The sequence below is a fragment of the Adiantum capillus-veneris genome, chromosome 28 (assembly GCF_014529385.1).
Source record: "Adiantum capillus-veneris isolate H3 chromosome 28, ASM1452938v2, whole genome shotgun sequence".
NCBI classification, from domain to species: Eukaryota; Viridiplantae; Streptophyta; class Polypodiopsida; order Polypodiales; family Pteridaceae; genus Adiantum; species Adiantum capillus-veneris.
In genome coordinates this window covers 31617646-31637274 of record NC_140958.1, presented here as the reverse complement: position 1 = coordinate 31637274, position 19629 = coordinate 31617646, and the positions used below count along the sequence as shown (strand labels likewise).

General features: G+C 46.6%; 1 protein-coding gene across 5 annotated transcripts in view; it reads left to right on the top strand.

The window, feature by feature from the left end:
* LDA (limit dextrinase) overlaps positions 1-19629 on the top strand; it is a 158697-nt gene that overhangs the window by 120311 nt on the left and 18757 nt on the right. For 4 of the 5 annotated variants that reach the window (XM_086504028.1, XM_086504027.1, XM_086504026.1 and 1 more), the window contains one exon: positions 10270-10379. In XM_086504028.1, coding sequence (XP_086360154.1) covers positions 10270-10379 — 110 coding nt within the window. Of the gene's footprint in view, positions 1-10269; positions 10380-12492; positions 12576-19629 lie in introns of all 5 variants that reach the window. The other variant, XR_015186918.1, reaches the window with a different exon arrangement.

Sequence of the window (19629 nt, the reverse complement as noted above, 5' to 3'; positions counted from 1 at the left end):
CCCGGTCAGACTACTGACCATGGAGGAGATTGATGAGATCCGCCAGCGACCGATGCTGGATCTCTTGTGATCTAGATATCCCAGCTAGCTGCTGTTCACACCTAGTAGTTTAGGATTCCATAGTATTTTATTGTGGCATTTGTCATTTCATTTTTGTCATTGTTGTCATCTTGTTACTTTGACTCTGACTTTGTATCAGATCCACCACATTGTAACTTTCTGGTCTCATAGGTCACTTTGGCCTTTTGAAGACGTTAATATAACATTTCATTTCTCTCTCTCTCTCTCTCTCTCTCTCTCTCTCTCTCTCTCTCTCTCTCTCTCTTGCGTAGAGTTTCTGTAACCAAAAGTTGCCAGCTTTTTGCGTAAGAATTGCCGTACGGAAATCTGCCACGTCAGCTTTGCAGCGCATTTTCCCCATGAGTGCCGTACGGGCGTGCCACGTTAGCAAGACAGTGTAAAATCCGGGCGTGCCTGGGGTGTGTGTGTTTGTGTACTGCCAGCCATGCCACGTCACCTGTTTGTGATATTTAATATATATTGCCCGAGGTGAGAGGCTCTACCATCTTTGAACAAAGAGGGTGGCTGAAGATGAGGAGCACTATTTCTACAGATGTAGAGCGGATGAGATTATCAGAGATAGATATGAGGCTCTTTGCATAGAACATCCCACCCTATGTCACTCTGGCCGTTTTCTACATAGACATAGAGAGACACTACTTGCATTGTATTAAAATCAGAAGGTGACAGACAATAGCTTTCAGATTTCTTGTAGAGGACCACCACCCATCGCAGTGACTTAGTGAGGGTCACCCTACAATAGATTGAGACAGTTCGAGCTCTCGGATACAGAGCTCCTAGGCTCCATCAGATACAAATCCAGGAGATCCAGAATCGACATCAACAGGCAGCCTAGGAGAGATTTGCTCAGATGCTGGAAGATCAAGCCGTGATCACGCGCGCTGCCCTTACACCACACCCACCTATGTACTAGATCTTATATCCCCAGTATGACATAGGATGCAGCCAAGCAGCTTGATGCTCTTCCATGATTGTACTTCCTTACCCATACCCCCTAGAGATAGACCGCAGATTGATGTATATTTTTATCTCTCATAGTTGTACTTCTGCCTCTGATAGAGGTAAAAAGGTCGTGCTTTCTTTCTTCTCTCTCTCGCACTAAAAAGGCGTTTAGTGCGACGGAAGAAGCGGGCCTTTTTAGCCCAGATGGAACGTGATTTGTATCAGCTCTTTTTGAGTCGAGATTGAGGTGAGGCCTAGTGTCTCTTCCATGAGCACTCACCTCCTCCAGTGATTACTTCTCCCGAGATTTCGGGTCAGTATGCAGCATCATTATATACAGTACCTGGGCAACCACCATTACCAGACCCTCTAGAGCCATGCCCAGCCACTAGTACCTTCTTTACCACTGAGATGGTGAAGAACACCATTGACAGGATGAGGACTAGGAGAGCATATGATCATGATGGTTTGGTGGCAGAGCACTTGATACATGCTAGAGATTTACTGTCAGAGGTTCTTGCACGGTTGTTTAACCGTGTCATGTATGAGCGACTACCGGAGTCTTGGAGATTATCTACTATTGTACCTCTCGTCAAGGCAGGGGACCCCACGGTGTAAATGGGCAGAAAATGATAGCATATGAGCAGCAGGACAGGTTGGATTCAGGAGGGGTTTCTCCACTTCGGACCATATTCTTACACTCAGAGCCATTATTGAGGAGGGTCGGGCACATGGGAGACGGATGTATTGTTGCTTTGTGGACTTCCGCAAAGCATTTGACACAGTGCCGAGGGCCAGATTGATGCGCAGGCTACTGAAGTTGGGAGTACCCACAGAGATCATATGGGGGATCATGGATTTATACGGCTCAATGACTGGCCAGGTACGCCTCTTGAGGGGATTTCTGACATTGTTCATTCCACTATTGGAGTGAAACAGGGGTGTCCTTTGTCCCCTACACTTTTTGGTATGTATGTAGATGAGGTCTCTGACTACATTGACAGAGAGGGCGATAGAGGCGCTCAGCTAGGAGGGACATGGATCCCTTTATTATTATATGCTGAGGATATTGTGTTGATATCAGAGTCACTAGAGGGCATGCAAAGACAGCTGGATGCATTGCACAAATTTGCAGAGGAGAGTGGATTGTCTGTGAACCTTGGTAAAACCAAGGTTATGGTGTTTAACACCACACCACAGTGGGTCAAGACATCCGCACCTACACTCGTATATGGTCAGGACACTGTGGAGTACACAAATGAATATACATATCTAGGGGTGGTATTCACGGGACCGAGGTTTACTCTGAGGAGAGCAACAGAGACTAGACTGTCCAGAGCCTATGCGGCATTGGGAGGGCTAGAGAGGATGTGTTCGCAGGTTCAGTTTCAAGAACCACGAACAAAGCTATGGCTCTTTGATACTTTGGTTGCTTCAGCTATGCTTTATGGGGTCCAGGTCTGGGGACCATGTGTGAATCATGATAGTTGGAGGAGCATGGAGAGACCCTTGGTATTTATGATATCCCGGATGATTAAAGCCAAGGCCTCCGTACCACATGCAATTATTCGAGCGGAGGTAGCCGCCCCTCCTATAGAGATTGAGGCTCTTACGAGATCAGTGTCCTTTATGCACATTCTATGGGATACACATAGAGGCAGATATACTAGATTGGCTCTTGAGTCCTCTAGACAGTTAGCGATGCAGCGAGACGCATCATGTTGGTATGCGCAGATGACCTCATGGTTTCGAAGGCATTGTTTCAGCATGGATAGATTGCCTCCTTTTCAGTATTCCCTGGATGCACCCTCCCTGCCAGTCACACGGATGGAGATCACTAGACTCATTCGTCAGGATCTTATACAGTTGGACACCAAGAGGACATGGGTAGAGCCGATGCAGGAGTTGGGCACGAAGATGGCTTTCTACAAAGAGCATCTTCTCCAACTTTCGGGAGATGGGTTTGTGATTTGTCCGAGCTACATGGACACTCATTTGTCTCATGGTCTACGATGTGCTATTGGTCAGATTCGCGCATCCTCACACCAGCTGGAGATTGAGACGGGTAGATTCAGAGGGATACCACCGGATTCTAGGATATGCCAACTATGCGATAGAGAGCTAGAGAACAGAGCTACACTACATATGCCACTGCACTGTGTATTATGAGATACGAGGGCGCTTCCATTGCTTATTCAGGGAGGGTTTTGGACCCCTAGATAGAGTCATGAGGTATCAATATCAGAGATGCCTTGGCTTATATCTACTTGAGCTACATCGACATAAATATAGTCTGCTGAGGAGACATGGAGTACGACAGTCATAGAGACAGATCACAGACTTCTTTGGATCGAGGGAGCCAGGAGACCAACCACCAGCACAGGGTTGTACCCACATTCATACCAGAGGCACCCTCATTGACAGGGCGACTGAGCTCGGGAGATCGAGATGACCACGACCGAGACACAAGAGCACACTCCATCGACGGAGACTCTAGCAGAGGATCAGAGGCATTCTAGCACGACATCCAAAGTGTCATTGAGGGCCTATTCTACATTTTCACGTTTCACATTTCACATTTCACACTTCATTTGGAGTTTTCATTTTTTACATTCAGTACTTTTTGTACTTGTACTTCAGACATTGTATTAGATTCACCACTTTGTATCTGATGGTCTCATAGGTCATTTTGGCCTTGAAGATGTTAATATATCATTTCATTTCATTTCATCTCTCTCTCTCTCTCTCTCTCTCTCTCTCTCTCTCTCTCTCTCTCTCTCTCTCTCTCGGACAGACGTGGTAGCTGCAGCTTAGACCGACTATCGATTGAAGAGCTTGATTAGCTGCTGAGTGCGTGGCCGGGGTGTCATGGTATCTACACTTTGCAAAGCTCTTCCGCTTCAACTCTTGATCTCTATAATCGGCGATGCTTCGTAGCAGTACCCATAGCCTAAACATGCATGAAAGGGCAACTCAGGCGAACAGTTAGGCTGCGCGCACCTCCACCTGGATTGGTCGCGGGTGAGCTGGAAGAGGTAGCGCACCTGCCTTGGGCAGCGAGGGCGAACGGGAGAGCAATACACAGGTGGCCTGGAGGCACACGCAGTCAGCTCCTCTCTCTCTATCGCCTAAGGCTGTCTATTGTGAGCTTCATCGCGTAAGGCTGCCTATCGCCTATCGCCTAAGGCTGCCTATCGCAAGCTGTTGAGTTAGCCTATCGCCTAAGGCTGCCTATCGTGTGTTATTGAGTTAGCCTATCGCCTAAGGCTGCCCATCTCTCTATCGCCTAAGGCTGCCGGTTGCTACTCCTTCACGCGCGAGAAATTTTCCAAAAGGCGCGTCAGTTGCCGGAGTTTGGTTCACGCGCACGTCAGTTGTTGCTCCTTCACGCGCGCGTCAGCCTGAAGAGTCTTAACACGATCTCCATTCTCCATCAGCTTGTAGCAGGGGTCGCCACATTGCGGGTTGGGTTTGATGGATCCGCCTACGAAGGGGAAGGGCCGGGTGTAGATAGCTACACCACCCCAAAAAAAAAAAACAGCTACATGTAAGCGGAGAAACAGAGATACTGTACTATCACCAGGATCATTACGAGTGGGGAAAACGTCCAAGATACATGATGAACTAATGATGGAGAAGGTCCAAGTGATGCTCAAATCAGAGCTAAACTACATGAGAGATGGCATCAGGAAGGAAATGCATGCGAGCGCTGAGAGCTACAGGAACTCCATGTATGGAGACATGATGAGAGAACTAAGGAGAGAGATCCGGGGGATACAGAATGAGGAGATTCAGAGCTTGAAAACGGAATTACGAAACCTAATCAAGGCCAAAGTAAATGTAACAGAATGCGTTATGCAAATGAAACTCGATGAGGCAGTAGCAAGTTTTGAAGCATGGAGAACAAATATGAAAAAACACATGGGGGAAAAGGATGCAATAATCGAGGAGCTAAAAGGAGAACTTGCGGCTTGCAAATCTGCAACTAAGGAGAAGGGAGACGACCAACCTTCGGTGCTGAAGGAGCTCGAGGACATGCAGGATCAGATGAAAACTCTACGGGAAGGAGATGAACAAAAATCGAAAACGGCATCTTCATGGGCGGAACGTCTTGTGAAGACACAAGAAAAGGTTGATGAAGCAGAGAAATGGATTGAGGATGCGAAGAAAGGGAAGGCCCAGATGCTCGAGACCACACCTACTTCTACCATTATTAATATGACCATTGAGGAAGAGCAGAAAAGGAAGGCTCGGGCTCTGCATGTGCGGGTCACAGGAGTCAAAGACAAAGAGAATGTAGATGAAGAAGTGAAGGAACTGCTACAACGCATGGGCATCACAGAGCCTACTCACACAAGTGCATGGAGAGTGGGCAAGAAAGGAATCGATGAGAAGGGAAACGTAAATTATTCTCCGATTCCCGAATATAGAAATAAGGAAAGAATTTCTAAAAAAGAGGCCAACTCTTAAGAAAACCGGTATTTTCTTGGGAGATGACCTTACATTGGCACAAGCGACACACATGCAAGAGTTGATGCCAGAGATCAAGGCAATAAGAGAAAAGGGGAAAATCACCTTTTATAGAGGATGGGAAGTAGTGGTTCTGGAAAAGCGCTCAGCATGACGGTGCGAGACATATGGGGCGACGCTCCGGATAGCAACGTGGAATTGTAATGGATCATATAGGCTAGATGTAGGTGCCTTTGAAGACAGCTTTAGGGACAGAGACATAGTTTTCTACTCAGAGATACACCATATACCGGGACAGCGTATGCCACATGTGAAGGGTTATTTATGGGAAACAGCTGGTCGACCAGACAAGAGATCTCTACAAGGTAGCCGGGGTTCAGGAGGAGTAGCAGTCTTATTTAAGAAGGAGCTGAAACCACTACTACAGATTATCAGGAAAGATGAGCAAGCAAGGTATATGTGGGTGAGAATGAGAGCGGAGACAGGTAGATTTCTATATATCGCTATATGCTACTTCCCTCCGAGTACCCAGTCTACTCCTCACCTAAAGGACAATCCCCTTTCTCCATATTGAATAATGATATATGGGAGTTCTCTAGAGATGGAGACATCGTTCTCTTAGGAGACTTTAATGCCAGAACAGCCAACTCTCAAGCAGTATTCTATAATACTTCTGGGGAAATGCTCATAGAAGTGGATTTATCACAGAGGGGGCTTACTAGAAACTCACAGGATAAAGAACACACTGAATATGGGAGACATCTCATGGAGATGGAAACTATACAAGGTTTGGCCATACTTAATGGTCTAGAGAATTTCCCGTTATCTGGGGGATTCACATGCTTCCCACACACGCATGGGGCCAGTACAGTGGATTATGTCATGACTTCACCAAGCTTTATTTCTAGTATCAAGGAATTTAAGGTGGGACCCAGACCGGTTGGGATTACAGTGGATCATGCTCTATTGACCTTATCAATCTCCTTCCATTACAATGCCTCTCAAGTACAAAGGAAGAAGACACACACAAGATATACTTTCACGCCAGAAACTGATTCAGTCTATGTGGATAAGATCTATAATAGGATGTGGACAGCCGAGCCAGTATATACTGTAGAGGAGATTACTTCTCAATTAACAGAGATACTACATGGAGCAGCACAAGAGGCATACCCACATACTCAACCTGATCAGAAGAGAGGATCTGGGAACATGCCTCAAAACAGTTGGTATGACGAGGAATGCAGAGAGACGAGAACCCAGGTCCAGAAAGAGCCTACACTTGGGATCATCACATATAAGAAGTCTCGGATTGCTCTTCGGCATATAGTACGTCGCAAGAAAAGGGCATTTTTAGCCAAACTGGAGAAGGATTTATATCAGCTCTTCTTGAGTCAGGACTCACATGAGGCCTGGCGCTTATTTCATGAGCACTCACCGCCTCTGACGATTACTTCTCCTGAGATCTGGGGTCAATATGTAACATCATTATATATGGTATCTGGACAGCCTCCATTACCAGATCCGCTAGAGCCATGCCCTGCTACTACTACTTTCTTTAGTACGGAAATGGTGGAAAAAGCCATTGATAAGATGAAGACAAGAAGAGCATATGATCATGATGGTTTAGTAGCAGAACATCTGATCCATGCCAGGGATCTACTTTCAGAAGTCCTTGCTCGTCTGTTTAATCGGGTCATGTGTGAAGGATTACCTGAATCTTGGAAATTATCTACTCTCGTACCTATTTTCAAGTCAGGGGATCCTATGATACCCGGGAACTACCGTACCATTATGGTAGGTCACACTTTGACTTGACTGTACGCATCCATTCTTGAACAAAAATTGAGTAGATGGGCAGAGAACGAGGGCATAAGGGCAACAGGACAAGCTGGATTCAGAAGGGGTTATTCCACTTTAGATCATTGAGGAAGGAAGAGCAAACGGGAGAAGGATGTATTGTTGCTTTGTGGATTTTCGGAAAGCTTTTGATACAGTACCAAGGGCCAGATTGATGTGCAGGATGCAAGAGTTAGGGGTCCCCAAAGAGATTATTTGGGGGATCATGGCCTTATACGGGTCAGTAACTGGTTATGTACGTACTCCAGAAGGGGATTCCGACATTGTTCACTGCACCGTTGGAGTAAAGCAGGGATGCCCACTGTCCCCTACTTTATTTGGTATGTACATAGATGAGGTATCATATTACATTGATAGAGAAGGTGACAGAGGTGCTTAACTTGCAGGGTCATGGATCCCTTTGTTGTTGTATGCAGATGACATTGTATTGATAGCAGAATCACCAGATGGAATGCAGAGGCAGCTAGATGCATTACATAAATTCACGGAGGACAGTGGACTCTCTGTAAACTTGGGTAAAACCAAAGTTATGGTGTTTAACACCACACCGCAGTGGGTTAGGAGATCGGCACCTACATTTGCATATGGCCAGGATACAGTAGAGTACACAGATGCATACACATACCTTGGGGTGGTATTTGCACGACCGAAGTTTACTCTTAAGAAAGAAGCGGATGCTAGATTATCCAGAGCCTCTGCAGCCCTGGGAGGGTTGGAGAGGATGTGTTCACAAGTGCAGTTTCAGGAACCACGAACAAAACTTTGGCTCTTTGATACTGTGGTGGCTTCGGCTATGCTTTATGGGGTCCAGATTTGGGGACCATTTGTGGATCAGGATAATTGGAAGTCAATGGAGAGACCTTTGGTATCTATGATTTCCCGAATGATTAGAGCCAAGGCCTCCGTACCACACGCGATTACCCGAGCGGAACTAGCGACCCCTCCGATAGAAATTGAAGCTCTTACCAGATCAGTGTCCTTTATACATGGTTTGTGGGATACAAATAATGGCCGATATACTAGACTGGCCCTCGAATCCTCTCGACAATTGGCAATGAAAGGGGATACATCATGCTGGTATGCGCAACTGTCCTCGTGATTTCAGAGACACGGGTTCAGTATGGAAAGATTACCCCCCTTCCAATACTCTCTTGAGGCTCCATCACTGGCAATTACACGAAAGGAGATTAATAAAATCATCCGGCAGGATCTTATACAGTTGGATAGTAAGAGGACATGGGTAGACCCTACACAAGAATTGGGCACGAAGATGGCCGACTACAAAGAAAACTTCCTACAACTATCTGAAGATGGATTTGTGATTCGCCCGAGTTACATGGATACCCACTTGTCTCATGGTTTGAGATGTGCTATTGGTCAGATTCGTACATCCTCACACCAGTTGGAAATTGAATTTGGCAGATTTAGGGGAATCCCACCTGAGAGCAGAATTTGCAAGTTATGCGGAATGGAGCCGGAGACAGAATTACACTATATATGCCACTGCACAGTATACTATGAGATACGTGGGCGTTTTCATTGCCTCTTTAAAGAAGGCTTTGGACCTCTAGATAGAATCATGCAATACCAAGATCAAAGATGCTTAGGCTTGTACCTACTAGAACTACATCGGCACAAGGATAATCTGATGAGAAGACAAAGAGCACTACGGCCTCAGAGGCAGATCACAGACTTCTTCAGATCGAGAGAAGATGGAGTGGAAGGGGAAGCAAGAGGCCAGCAGCCAACACAAAGGAGTACCCACATTCGTACCAAAGGCACCCTAATTGACAGAGCGATTGAGCTTAGGAAATCGAGAGGAAATCGAGACGACCTTGACCAAGATGCAGAAGCACACTGCACCGGAGGAGACTACAACAAAGGATTAGAAGCATTCTAGCTAGACACCCAGAATGCTCCTAAGAAGTTTATTTAATACTTTGTATTTAGTTTTTTCACATTTACTTTCACACTTAGTACTTTAGTATTAAGGTACCCAGACATTGTAACAGATTCACCACTTTTGTATCAGTTTGGTCTCATAGGTCATTCTGGCCTTTTGAAGACGTTAATATAACATTTCATTTCATTTCATTTCTCTCTCTCTCTCTCTCTCTCTCTCTCTCTCTCTCTCTCTCTCTCTCTCTCTCTCTCTCTCTCTCTCTCTCTCTCTCTCTCTATCTAGGGTCATGAGTTATGAGGATCAGAGATGTCTTGGACTATATCTACTTGAGTTACACAGGTATAGAGACACTTTACTGGGGAGAGCTAGAGAGAGGCAGTCCCAGAGACACATTACAGATTTCTTTTCACTAGATATGGGACAGCCAGAGGAGCAGCCACCACTGCAGAGCTCGTCCCACACTCATTCGACCACTACTGGCACTCTCATCGACCGAGCACTGGAGCTACAGAGATACAGACGACCGCGACTGAGGAGAGGAGCTACACAGCATCGACGGAGACTACAACAGAAGATTCGAGCCATACTCTCTCGACATCCAGAGTGCAGATGAGGATGGATCCTCACCATTTCTTCCATCTTTGTTTCACACACTGTTACATCCAGTTTACCGGGTACCTATTGTATCAGCTGCTACACCCACGTAGTTTTAGATTGTAGTAGTAGTAGTAGTATTTTGTTCCACTTCTAGTTCTTTTGTACCCAGACATGGTATTAGATTCACTATTTTGTAACTAATTGGTCTCATAGGTCATTTTGGCCTTTTGAAGACGTTAATATAACATTTCTATTTCTATTTCTCTCTCTCTCTCTCTCTCTCTCTCTCTCTCTCTCTCTCTCGGTTCAAAGTTTGCTATGAATATTTTGTAGACAACAAATTATTAGAAATCAAGTTGTGAAAGTATTGCTGAGACATGATAGTGACTCATGAGGTCAGCTCTTCATTAAACCAGGAGAGGGTGAAGTTTCACTGCTCAGGACCATACGAGAACCTTGGAGTCATTGTCATGAGCATTGAAGATGGCATAAAAGATCAGAACCACCTCAAGCAGCTAGATGATCAGTAAGTTCTTTCCAAGTCCAGTTTTTGGTCCAGAGGCATTCGAAATATAAACTGAAAGAATCAAAGTGTGCCAATCCTTGCATATCTAGAACGTTCGTTAACCTGAAAAGCTTCCTTTGGTGTACATCCACTATTCTGACTTTAACCATGTATAAGTGATGTTGGTGTTTTTGTTTATGTTTCAAAAGCCATTGAAGCTCTTTAGACCGTGTATTGCTTCTCCTAGACCAGTCACGCATTTCCAAGTGCTTTTACTTGTTTATGTAACAAGACTGCGCTTTAGCCAAAAAATCAGAGAAATGAGGAGAAGACAAGAAGCTTATTTTCTTGCTTGAAAATGCCACATTTTCTATTGGTCTCTCATATCAAGTAAAAAGCCAAACAATCTGAGAGGTAGTTTGAGATCAGACTTGTTTAATCTCATTTATTGTTTGCTTCTTCCTACCTCGGTACAAGGAGAGAAAGGATGAAGTGTGAGTTAAATCCACAGTTTTTTCTTTCATGAAAGTTTTAATGTTGCAAATTGGTTTTGTTGAACTCCTTTTGGGGCGTAGGAAAGAGGCTGTAGGACAAATAGCAGAACATGCTTTAGAAGTTGAGCTATGGAGGGAGCTAATAGGAAAGCGGTGGACTCAGTCGAACATCTGGTAGAGTTCCCTGGCTGCACGTTTTCGTGTAGCAAAAATACATTTTTCACTTACTCAGCGGAGAATTCCACTAGGGGCTCCTTCTGTTTGCTAGCAGCTATTTCCTGACAGAAAAACTCAGTACGCTGAACTGTGTTGATGTATGCTCGTGTGTATGTGTGTGTGGTGTGTGTGGTGTTCGGGAGCATACGTTAGTACCTAGTTCTACACCCACTATTGGGCACTGACAGTGTTAGTGGGAATGTCATGGTATTTAGTCAATACTATGCATGATGGAGCTCATGGTTATATCTTTTAGTCGTATAGCGGACATGTAGACTTCACATTGTGAAGTTTTCGTCCGAGTTACAACTAGTTGATACTGTGCTAATTCTTTCCATCTTCTTGTGGTGCGTATGCCCTTTCAACTACCTCATTTTTGTGTTAATTTTTCCGATTTAATGCTTTTCTTAGTGCTAGGCTTCATTATGGCTAAGTATGCCCTTGATCGCTGGAGTCATGGCAGAAAATCAATACGTCGAACTCTATTGATGTATGCTCATGTGTGTGTGGTGGTGAGAATTTGGTGGGGTCTATGCGCAATTGGCCTTGGGACAACAAGCTGTTTTGTGGCATGAGATGTCGTCTTATCCGTGGCTTTCAAATGTGTTGCTTTGTGGTGATTTTAACAATGCACCTGCTGTATCAGATAATACCACAAGACATTTGCATATGCTGGGTATGGAATTATAGGCATGAACAGATCTTGTTACATATACACGAGTGCACTTGTGGACCCTTTTGCATCCCAATATTTCGGGGTATACGTTTCAGCATAATGCTCATTTTGCTTATCTTGCAAGATTAGATCAGTGGTATTTTCTCAACATGCAACAATTTGATGAGTTTATATGCGAAATGAGAACTGACCATTCTTTGCTTTTATTTGATCATGCTCCTGTTATGAGGTTGTTGTGCTTTGGGCAACTACACTATGATCAGCCGCTTGCTAAGAAACATTTGCTTCATATTAACAATGCACATCTTTGTCACGAAGCATTCCGTGAGATGATTTACGATGTTATTTAATATTCCCCCTTTGCTTGCCCAAATGTATCTTGGATCCTGAGACTACCTGGATTCGATTTGTTGCGCGTGTGCAGAGTTTAATTCAGGATTATGGCAAGCATTACATGTTTCAATTATGTGGTAATGTTGAAAATGCCAAGCATGTGTACCAACAACTCGAACTTTTAGCTGACACACGTTTATTGTTTGAGAGTGAATCAACAACTCTTTGTGAGGCCTGGGTGTGTCTGTAGCATAATGATAAATGAAACTGAATCAACAACTCTTTGTGAGGCGTGGGTGTGTCTGTAGCATAATGATGCGAGAGATTATGAAGGCATTGGATATATTCAGTTTGGCAACACGTTCTAGAGTTAACTTTTGGAATCCAAACTCTTGCCTCTTGGTGCTTGTGACAGGCATCATCTGCTGTGGCCGGGCGAAATTCTTGATGCACATGTGGTGGTCAGACACTTAGGATATCCTATTGGCTGGCAAACAGGTAACTAATACCCAGAAGTTGATTGGGTCATGCATGATGCAACGATTGAATGCCAAATTGCACTATTGGAGATTGGATACATGACCGTTACATGTTCGACTTCGTATTGTCCAAAGTATCATGATGACATATGTTCAGTTTTACTGGCCGTTGTTATAGTGGCCTCGCTCATGCCTCTCGTTGCCTTTGTCCGTATTGTATCTCACTTGTGGCGCGCTAGTTCTCATAAGAAAGGCCTCCGTTTGTTAGCAATGGAGAAAATTTTCACTCCCAAGCGTCTTGGGGGGCTGAATATTTAGTACCTTCGTCGCCACGCATTGGCAAGGAAGGCTATGTTATTGCCTACTCTGGCACAACAGTCTCAACCATGGACAATTACAGTTACAGATCTATGTCAGCATGTTATCACTCGTGCCTTTGGTCATTGGAAGACTTTCCTTTGGGAGATTGTGTTTGGCAAGATGGTTAGTCATATTCCTGGTTGCTCGATCACCTCTAGTTTGGTTTCTTTTTGGAAAGTTGTTATGGATCATCTCTCTTGGCATGGCAGGCAGCAAACAGATGGGAATTCATTGCATTTGGAAAGCATTCATTGGGTAGGGTGTTCTCTCTTACTCTAGTTGATTGGTCACCTCGCCAAGCTTACTTTCTCTTTGGCCGAGGCATATGTACGGTGGATGATGTGGTGGATTCAACTGGGAATATGCTCACTTTCTCTCAGGCAGCAACACGCTTTGGGTTGGGCCTTCATTATCGTTAGATTTGGAGTGTACTTGAGTATATGCTGGTGCTTTTCCTCCCCATTCTGCCGTTGGCCACTGGATGCCATATGCAAGATGATTGGAATTTATGGGATGTTCATTTTGATGCGATTTCCGCCGCATTATCTATACTTCCCTTATGCAGCATTCTTGGCTAGCTGATGTAGCAGGGCTATAGTGTCCTTCACGGTATAGTGTCTTTCACAGGATAGGTCTAGGCTGGTCCACACTGGACGGACCCTCTAGGTTGGGGAGTGACACGTGGCAGGGTACCGACGGTGGTCTAGTGGACCTCGTGGCCAGGTCACCACATGGCTGACATTTATGAGCCGTTGGTGGCTCTTTATGGTGGTACATATGAGTAGTAGTGGTGGGTTATTCGATGAGCTTCTTCACCTCTAAGCTTGTACGTAGACGTCTAGAGTGAGTCTTTTACATAGAGCACGTCTTCACCATCCCGGCACATCTGAGCTTCGACACCCCCATTGTACCTGTGAGTCCTGGGCTGGAGCTGAGTGTGCTGCCACGCGAGAGTCTGTATCAGTCTTTGAGATAGTCGAGTCATATGTTCTAGTCTGTTGTTGTGTCTTTGTGAGCTGTGTTGATGTCTATGGTTTCCTTTCTGTTCAGTCTGTTTGAGCGAGATCATCACGCACATTGCACTGAGGACCACCCACTATAGAGAGCACGACATATTATCCGCGCTACAGGTCCTCTCATTTTGGCGATCGCGGTGGGACCTCAAAGGAAGTCTCACTCTTGTAGAGATACAAATCGTGAAGCTAATCGGTTGTTACTTGGCTCCGCACACTTGCTTACACTGCGTAGATAGTCTGTTGGTCTGGTCCTCTCTCGCCCTGGTCCAACCAGTCCTAGTCCTCGTCCCTGGTCCTGGTCTAGTCCTCGCTCTGGTCCAGTCCTCCTCGTCCTGCCAACTAGGCGGTCTAGTCATTGGTCCTAGACCAAGTGATCTAGTCACTATCCTCACTTGTCCTTTTTTAGACATGTGTTGTTCACTGCATGACACATACAAGGCGGTCAGTTGAGCGTCAAAGCGCACTACTGAGCCCTCTGAAGCACTATAATCGAAGAAGCCCTGTGGTATCTAGTAGAAGTCCATTAACCTCATCACCCGTACCTCCACATACAACATCCCCATTCCTTCATCCGGTTTCATATCCTCCAGATCACCTTCTCCAGCAAAGCTCTCTCCTATTCTGCTACAGCAGGCTATTGAGCAACAGGCTCAACAAGGGGCCATGGAGGCGTTGGCTAGTGTGTTGGCTAAGGTAAGCATCAAGTTCCCCACCTTCAAAGGACTCTCCTCGGATGACCATGCACGGAGGTTCGTATCTCTCTGTAGAGGACGTGGTCTTAACAGGGAAGATACTTATCTGGTACTTTTTCCATCCACCTTGGACGGCTTAGCAGACAAATGGTACAGCCAGTTTGCAGAGAATCATTTTGCAACTTGGGCAGACTTAAGACAACAGTTCTGTGCAGCTTTCAGGCTAGGCGACTACCAAGAAAAAGTGTTGGATGAGTTGGCCAACATGGTGCTCCAGCCAGAGGAGACTTTTGCAGAGCTTATGACCAAAACCAAGTCTCTGGTTGCCAAGCTTCCCCAACAACCCGGTGAATTCATGGTTAAGAAGTGGGTGGAGAAGGCGCTTCCCAAAACCTCTCAGCAAAAACTCCGAGAGAGCCTCCGACCTGACGCCACTCTGGAGGAATTCATCGCAGCTGCTACTAGGATAGAGGGGGCTAGGAAGCTGTTCAACAACTCTCCTCACATAGATACTCCCTCTGTGTTTTCGGAAAGTAGTCCTGCTGATCCATTGACTTCTTTGCGCAGATAACTTGAAGCCCTAAAGATACAGAGAGCTCTTCAAGAGGAGAAATCAATATCCCTCAGATAGGAGAAGCCCCCACATCACGACGCTTTGGATCAAATGAAGAGAGAGCTAGAAGAGCTTAGGTCTCAGCAAGAGATTAAGGCTATGGTATGGTGCAACTCATGTCACTCTCCGGGACACCCTCCACAGGACTGTCCCCTTCGGGTTTACTGCCACTTCTGCGAAAAGTCGGGGCATGAAGACAAGGATTGCTACTAGCTCAAGGGGTTGCGACAAATACAGCAAAGTCTTGGTCCTAGTTTTCAACAAGGGCAAGCACCTGCATCCAACATGGTCTCTCCATGTGGCCATCCACACCACATGCCACCTTTATTGTCAGCCCCTCCAATGCAGAGCACTTTTCCCTCTCAGAGCTTTTATCACACCCGTGCTCCCTCCTCACCTTATAGCTTCTATGCCTCCACCTCCAACTCCATGGAGCAAGGACCACCTCGTGCTCGACTCGTCCATTGAATCGGCCCATTTTGTGCTACAGATGCGGGGAATATGGTCATTACCAAAGCAAATGCCCTTTGCTCGAAGGGTCCCCTCCCTGCCGTCATTGCCCTGATATGAAGGATCACTACAGGCAGGATTGCCCTAAAATTCGTGCATCCACGGCTTCGAACCCAAGTCAAAGCCAGACTGAGTTTGCCTTTCCCAAGCTCAATTTGATAGCAATTAGCACTGCTTCTCAGCCGCCCCCTTCTACCCACGTGGTTACCCCTAAAAATAAGCCGTCGCAGTTGGCAGAGGAGCTATCGGGCGTCCTCACCCGGGCCCAGAGAGCCGCTCTTGGTCTTAGCATTCCAACAAGTTCAACTGCCCCACACAGTCTCACACCAATGGATACCGTGCCCGCAGCTGTTAACAAGCCATCCCATCCGCATCTTTGCTCTCCGATATTGATGAATCTTTCTGGGAAGCAGTTTCCGATCTACAAAAGATCAAGGTACCCAAGAAACAACTGGTAGAACAGGACAAGCTTACAGCAGAGTCAGTCTTGAAGAACACCTTCCAACAAGTGTCTCTCTATGACATGCTGTGACTAGATGCAAAGTTTAGCAGTGACACCCTTGCTGTTATTCAATCACTTTATCCTGGAGCAGGTCCTAGTGGCGGGCACCTCCCAGTGCGATCATCAGAGTCCTATATGATATCCAATCTCGCTGCTCCACTCACTGATTATAGAAGCCCTCGCCTGACAGTGTCCGTTTGGGGTCGGCAATTCTTAGGAGTGATAGTGGATGGTGGATTTGGCATCAACCTGATGCCCGAGTTCGCTATGTTAGCTCTAGGTCTACAGCCTACTCGCCCAACTCCATTCACAACTACATTGGCCGACCAGCGAATGGTCTACCCAGTGGGCATAGTGGACAATGTGCCTCTGCAGGTACGAGACTTTACTTTTAACTTGGATTTTGTTGTGGTTCGTCTTCCCCAGATTGAGGGCAGATTTCGTTTGCTCATTGGAAGACCATGGCTGCGACACACTAAAGCACTTCATGATTGGGGAAACGACGCAATGTGGATACAAACTTCTGGCTCCCCGATGCAACCCATCCTCTTAGAAGGAGGTATGGATCGAGTGGTGCAGCAAGTTTCTTTGTCAATGGAAACCAACCCTGAACAAGAACAGCCTACTACACCTGATGCGTCTAACGAAGATCTACTGGAGTGGTTGGAGGCTACCAAATCTATGCCTTGTTATGGCGTCTCTATTCACTCTTTGCATAGAGGTACACCTTCTTCCAATGTTTCCACAGTAACTAAACCCAATGAGCCACCTGAGCCAGCTCAAAGGTTGACTGTCATAGAAGTTACCCCAGATGCGCCCTTGGCCTTGGTGGAAGTCTTTGAATTTGGTGAGCCTATGGAGGACCATAGAAGCGGGCAGAAATCTCCTCAGAGAACAAAGCTCCCTTCACAGAGCTTGTCCTGCCTAATGAATTCCATTCTCATGATAGTTGTCTTGCTCATGGTGGCTGCGCTCTGTAGCATCTCCTCTCTCAACCAGCGGTACATGGACTCCATCTACAGCCCTAGTCCCCCTCACACCTCCTCGCCCTTGCCCTCCCCCTACTCGCCCTCTCCCTACCTCCTTTGCCCTCGCCCCCTCCCTAGGCCTCGCCATCTCCCTACCTCCTTTTCCCTCTCCCCCTCCCTAGGTCTCGCCCTCTCCCTACCTCCCTTGCCCTCGCCCTCCCCATACCTACCCCCTCGCCCTTGCCCTCACCTACCCCTAGCCCTCTCCTTACCTTCCTCGCCCTCGCCCTCGCCGCCCTCCCACCCACCTACCTACTCCCTCACCCTCCCCCTCCCACCTACCTACCCCCTCGCCCTAGCCCCCCTACCTACCTACCCCTCGCCCTCGCCCTCCCCCTACCTACCCCTCGCCCTCTCCTCTACCTACCTACCTACCTCGGATTTCAAGCATTCACCTGGGTACTACCTACCCACCCCTCAGCTTTCAAGCATTCACTTGTGGCTTTCAAGCATCCCGTTGTTAATGCTTTTTGTTCTGCCATTAAGATAGAGCTTAACCTCACCGGCGTTATTACTCGAGCTTCTGATCATCAGTCTTTTCAACAATTTCATTTGCAGGTGAGGACCATGTCATTTTCTTCTCACTATGGTTATGGAGGATAAAGATGCGCTTGTCCAAACTGAGCATATCTCTTTGCTGAGGAGCCACGCTGTCTGTTTTTCCGATTGGGATTCTTGGACTATGCAATCATATTGGGTTCTTGCCTATTAAAAGGCTTAAGGCGTTGTAAGCAGGGTAGTGTTTTACTCCACTTTTGAGGCATGTAAGGTCATGGTTGGGCCTAGCACCTGCTTCAAGAAATGTACGGATGCAGTACCTAGTGGTTTCCTTTCACAGTTTTTTCAGTATTCCTCTCACCGAGACAGTGAGCGGTCTTGTGGCGGGCAACCTGTAGCAGGGCTACAGTGTCCTTCACGATACAGTGTCTTTCACAGGACAGGTCTAGGGTGGTTCACACTGGACGGACACTGGACGGACCCTCTGGGCTGGGGAGTGACACGTGGCAGGGTACCGACGGTGGTCTAGTGGACCTCGTGGCCAGGTCACCACATGGCTGACATTTATGAGCCGTTCCCGGCACATCTAAGCTTCGACACCCCCATTGTACCTGTGAGTCCTGGGCTGGAGCTAAGTGTGCTGCCACGCTAGAGTCTGTATCAGTCTTTGAGATAGTCGAGTCATATGTTCTGGTCTACTGTTGTGTCTTTGTGAGCTCTGTTGATGTCTATGGTTTCCTTTCTGTTCAGTCTGTTTGAGTGAGATCATCACGCACATTGCACTGAGGACCACACACTGTAGAGAGCACGACACATTATCCGCGCTACAGCTGACCACTGTAATGCGCTTTGGTCTTTACACACAAATCTGATCAGTGGTGGAGAAAGGCTCTTACTGCAACTTGGAAGTCCCACTTACCTCTTAACGTGCGTCTTTTTCTTTGGCGCTGTTTGCTGGGGGTTCTCCTGGTTGACACCCTCCTTGCGGCGTGTCACATCAGCTCCTCTCATTGTATCAGTTGCTCGGCTGGTGATGAGATTGTCAAGCATCAGCTCCAGGATTGTCGCTTCACCAGGGCTTTCCTGGACCGCCTCTTTGCATGTATGCACCTTCGTTTTCCCTCAGCAAATTTTCCACAAGCAACTCTAGGTTTTTGGCATTCTTTCGCCTTCCCTTCAACAATTTGCGATTTTCTGCACATGGGCCAGATTCTGGTCGCTATGGTCTTTGTGGCGCCAACGCCATTTGCACATGTTTCATCACCATGAGGCGGATCCTTTTCCCTCGTTCAAGATTTCGTTGAGGCAATCATTACATTTTGCCTTTGACATTGGGGACATCTCTGGAAATCTTGCAACTTTTCAATGTTTGCGTTTAGCACTTTCATATCACAGAACACTTCTGTGTTCCTCCCTTTATATTTGATCTTTTTCGTGGGTTTTCGTCGCGTTGAGGTTTCTTGTAAATTAATCAAAGCATATTTACAAAAAAAAAGTGTGTTTGGTGGTGAGCACGTGGTGTGCCTTCGAGAGGTGGGCTCTCTGCACCCTGCACATGTCCTTGCAGCACCCCCTGCCCGCCTGCGTGAACCCTAGGAGTTGCACGACTTACTGCTGCAACCAGTAACGCCCTCTGCCCTCCTGCTCGAGCCCTAGGACCTGCGGGACCTGTTGTTGCAGTCAGCGCTCTGTGCGGTTCTACTTGTTGCATGCGTTGGTGTGTGTGTGCGTGGGTGTCTGTGTGTACAGCCTGGTCAGGTTAGGGTTTCCTCCTCGCTTGCCCAGTTGCTTGCGAGTGTGTACGTGCGATTGTTCTCTGCTTTACCACCAAAAAAAGTAAAAAAAAAGTGAGTG